Source organism: Gymnoscopelus braueri (assembly GCF_963280865.1).
Source record: "Gymnoscopelus braueri genome assembly, chromosome: 3".
NCBI lineage: Eukaryota > Metazoa > Chordata > Actinopteri > Myctophiformes > Myctophidae > Gymnoscopelus > Gymnoscopelus braueri.
In genome coordinates this window covers 56313999-56318150 of record NC_137612.1, presented here as the reverse complement: position 1 = coordinate 56318150, position 4152 = coordinate 56313999, and the positions used below count along the sequence as shown (strand labels likewise).

Sequence of the window (4152 nt, the reverse complement as noted above, 5' to 3'; positions counted from 1 at the left end):
TTTTAGGCTTTTAGTCAGATGGTGAGCATGGTGAGCAACAGGCGATGTCTGGTGTCCCCATGTTACCAGATGAAGACAGTGAAGGTAAGCTTCTTATTTTTGTCTGTTTTGTTTTTTCATTTACAAAGCTAAACACAACTTTCTCACGTCTTCTCCAATTCAAGCTTGGTGTATAAAAATAATTGCTTTTGTTTACCATATTTACCATAAATATGGTATTTTTTATTACAACTCTGAGTGCACAAATGGACATTTGTGGACACATTTTGTCTGTGGCAAATTTTTGATTATTTACAATGACTATGTACATTTTAGGTTAGGTGTCACTTTTCATTACAAATGGAACCAATAATTGCTTTGCTTTTGTTTACCATATATATGGTATTTTTTTATTACAACTCTGAGAGTGCACAAATAAGACCCTATGGTCCATTTGTAGTCTGAACCTCTACTTTGTAGTCTGAACCTTTACTTTCTCCTCTTTCTTTTGAGCTATTGTGTGACATTGTAGTCATAGTACAACATATTCTGTGGATAATCAAAGATTGGCAACAATGGTCAAAATGTCTGCCAGTGGCTAAACGCAGCCACAGAAAATGCTGGCAGTGAATGAGTTAATGACTAAGTAAGGAAATCAGTATCAGTAAGGAAAATGAAACTCAAGGAAAAGAAAACTCCACTTGCTCTAAATACAGGCATCACTCAGTTCCACTGCACACCACTCTGCTCCACTGGACAACAAGGCACAGAATCTGAACTCACAATGGGGGTCCAGGGCTTGTCTACCTTCATCGAGAACAACAGTAAGATATTTAGAGATATTCGTTTCAGAAACAGTAAGCTTGTTATTGACGGCTGTAACTTGTATCATTTGCTCTATTTTAACGCTGGCTTGGAACAAAACCATGGTGGAGAGTATGATGCATTTGATGACCTTATTACAAAGTTTGTCAAGGCTCTGAGAGACTGTGGGATTGAACCTTATGTAGTACTGGATGGGGGGTCAGACCGCTCCGATAAAAAATATGACACCCTGATGAAACGAGCTGAAGACAGGATCAGGAGAGCCCAGATTGCAGCTATGGGTGGTAAGGGGAACATCCTGCCAACCCTGGTTAAGTTGGTGCTCAAACAGACACTGACCAACCTGAAGGTGCCTTTCGCACAGTGCTTTGGAGAGGCTGACAGCCAAATCGCCTCCTTGGCTAGCGAGTGGAGGTGCCCGGTATTGAGCAATGACAGTGACTTCTATGTCTTTGACCTCCCCGGGGGATTTCTGCCCATCTCGCACTTCAAGTGGGACGCGGTGTCACAGAGCGGGAGACAGAGCTATATTCCTTGCAAATACTACACCACATCCTGCTTCTGCGTCTATTTCAATATTAAACTCCAACTCCTGCCTCTCATGGGTGCACTGGCCGGCAACGACTATGTCAAGTTGCATGAAATGGGCCTGTCAATACGCTGGCCTGAATACATCCCACCGGGAAGGGAGACCACGAGCCGCTTTGATGGGATGGTGCGATGGCTGAAGGGCTTTCAGAATCCCGATGATGCTTTGAAGGCGGTGCTGGGGCTAATGGGTGGCTCGAGCAGACAAACAGATGCTGAGGTCCTGCAGGCCTTGACTCTGGGAATGAAGGAGTACCAGTTCCCTCCAACCTGCCTTCTCCAGTTCTTCAACGACGGCACAGCGCCGGATCTCGAACCAGAGGCGGTGGGCATAGTCCCAGACTGGGCTCGCCTTCCTTTGACCCAGGGCCGGTTGACCTCCGACATTCTGAACGTGCTGCTGCTCGGAAGACTGGTCCAGCCCTGCCAGGTGGACCACGCCCACCTGCCAAGCGCCAATATTACTTCTCGGCCTATCCGACAGGTTATGTACGGGCTGTTGTTGGGTAATAAGACAAGAACCGGAGTGGAGGAATGGGACAGAGAGGGCACACAGCTGTCCAAGATCATGGTCCAACCAATCGTCCATGGAGATGCTAAAAAAAATCAAATTGACTTACTGCATCAGGTAAGATATAATGTTAAATTCCAACAGTTCATGCTTTATTTAGGTATTTTTATGTTTCAATGCACGTATTATGAGCACAATGAATTGTGAGCTTTATCACAAGCTTTATTAGCGTTATAATGCAGTAGTAAGCCTAAATAAAACTAGTTTTAGTTAGGCTAAAACTAGACTAAAACTAATTTTAGTTAGGTTTGCTTGCTCAGGGGAAAAATAGAATTTTAACCATCAGTAGGCCTACCACTTGCCAACCACTCGTGTCAAACCAGACACAGGATCTACAGTAAATGTCTAAATAGAATATACAAATACAGTCATCCCAATTGTAGGCCTATAAGTTATATCGTATTAACATAGACTACCATACAGACAAAATATCATTGTAATCACACCAAAAATGATTCATATTTTATTAAATATTTTAGATGTGCCAATTGGGTGCCAGAGGTTTATTAGAATATTATGTGTTGAGTGCCAGGATTTTTAACAATTTTTGAACCTTTTTCAAGTAGTCACAAAATATTTTCAGTGATCACCGTCCTCACGGTGATCCCCTCATTACACACATAGAGGTCTCGTACAATCGGGGGAAAGAAATTAAAAACATTCGGTAATCCGTTCCATAGTTGCAGCCAGTTGAAAATAGTTAAAAATACATTGTAAAAAAAAAAAGTACACAGGAGCCGAGATACAGGTTTTTGAAGTCATAAGTTAACCAGGAAGTGGATTGGAGTCTAAATCTTCGAAAAATGATATCTCCTGGTGCTGTGAAGGAAAAAAAAAACATATTTTTAGAGGGTGTATTTGCAAAAACGTATATATACGTTTTTGGCACCCAATGCATAATAATAATTAAATATTAAAAATAGCAGATCCAAAAGCTCACAATACGCTGTGATGAGATGCGTTGTGAGCTTGTAGATCTGCTATTTTTTCTATTGTTCTGACCTTGGTAAATCTCGCCCTGACTAATCCATATACAACCTAAAACTAACACTAAAACTAATAAAAACTAAACTAAAACTAAGCCTTCAAAACTAAAAGAATAAACTAAACTAAACTAGCAAACTAGTAAAAAACTATTAAAATTAAACTGAAAAAAAAGAAGAAGAAAGAAAAACATTTAAAAAGAAGCCAAAACGGAATAAAAAAAACCCTGAATGAAAAACTACCTACTAATCTTGCTGTTTACTCCTACATTAACAGGCTGAGCAGTCCGTTCTTGAACAGGTATTTTTGGAGACGCTTGGGGTGAACCACAACACTTTGAGTGGAGTGCCACCCAACCTGCGCCTGCCAGTCGCTGTCACTTGCTACTGGTTGCAGCACAGCAGTCCTCCCCCTGATGAGAAGGTCATTCAGGCTCTGCTGCTTGGGATGGTGGCTGGAGAAATCAATAGACAACGAGGTAGGACTGTTAAGAACAGCAAGAGAACTACTGTAAATACAACTGTTGTAACTACTTGTACAAGGTAGCTTACATTTCTGTTAATCACATACAATAACTATTCCATGATAATGATATAGCACAATTTCCTTGACAAATGTTCATTAATCAGTATCATGTAAACGTTCTGTTTTTGTTGAATAACTGACTTGAAGCCCATCTTGCTTTGATTATTTCATATAATACAGCTAAAACAGCTAAGTTCAAAATGAGATGGTGGGAAAATGGTTGAATCTTTGATCTCCAAAACCTTTTGGATATCCTTTCCAAGCAGTACACCTTATATAGCATTGCCAATTCAAAATGGTTGTGTGTGTGTGTGTGTTGTAGATGTGACGGGAGAGATCAAAATGGACGTACATGAACAGCCCAAACAGGACTTTGATGTGACTCATGCCTACAACCAATGGCAGATCTGCTTTAAAGACAGCATTCACCTCAACCAGCTGCTATGTTTTCCTCTACAAGAGCCTCGAATTGCATGGTAAGGCATCCTTACAGGACTATTGTTACACTACAGTTAAATGAAAACTGAGGGGGGCGCCCGCTGGCCTAGCGGTCCAGGCCGCATATCACATACTCTGGTAATCCATCTTGATAGCGTGTCGCGGGTTCGACTTCCGATCCCGACGACCTTTGCTGTGTGTCATCTCTCTCCCCCCCATCTCTCTCCCTGTTTCCTGTCAAA

At 41.5% G+C, this 4152-nt stretch overlaps 1 protein-coding gene across 1 annotated transcript; it reads left to right on the top strand.

The window, feature by feature from the left end:
- Positions 1–763: 763 nt before the first annotated feature.
- Positions 764–3752, top strand: LOC308082041 (single-strand DNA endonuclease ASTE1-like; the record flags this gene model as incomplete). The annotated part of the gene is made up of 3 exons (XM_080423652.1): positions 764–2020; positions 3224–3425; positions 3739–3752. The coding sequence occupies 3 exons, from the start codon at positions 764–766 to the stop codon at positions 3750–3752; spliced, it is 1473 nt and encodes a 490-aa protein (XP_080279778.1).
- Positions 3753–4152: the final 400 nt, after the last annotated feature.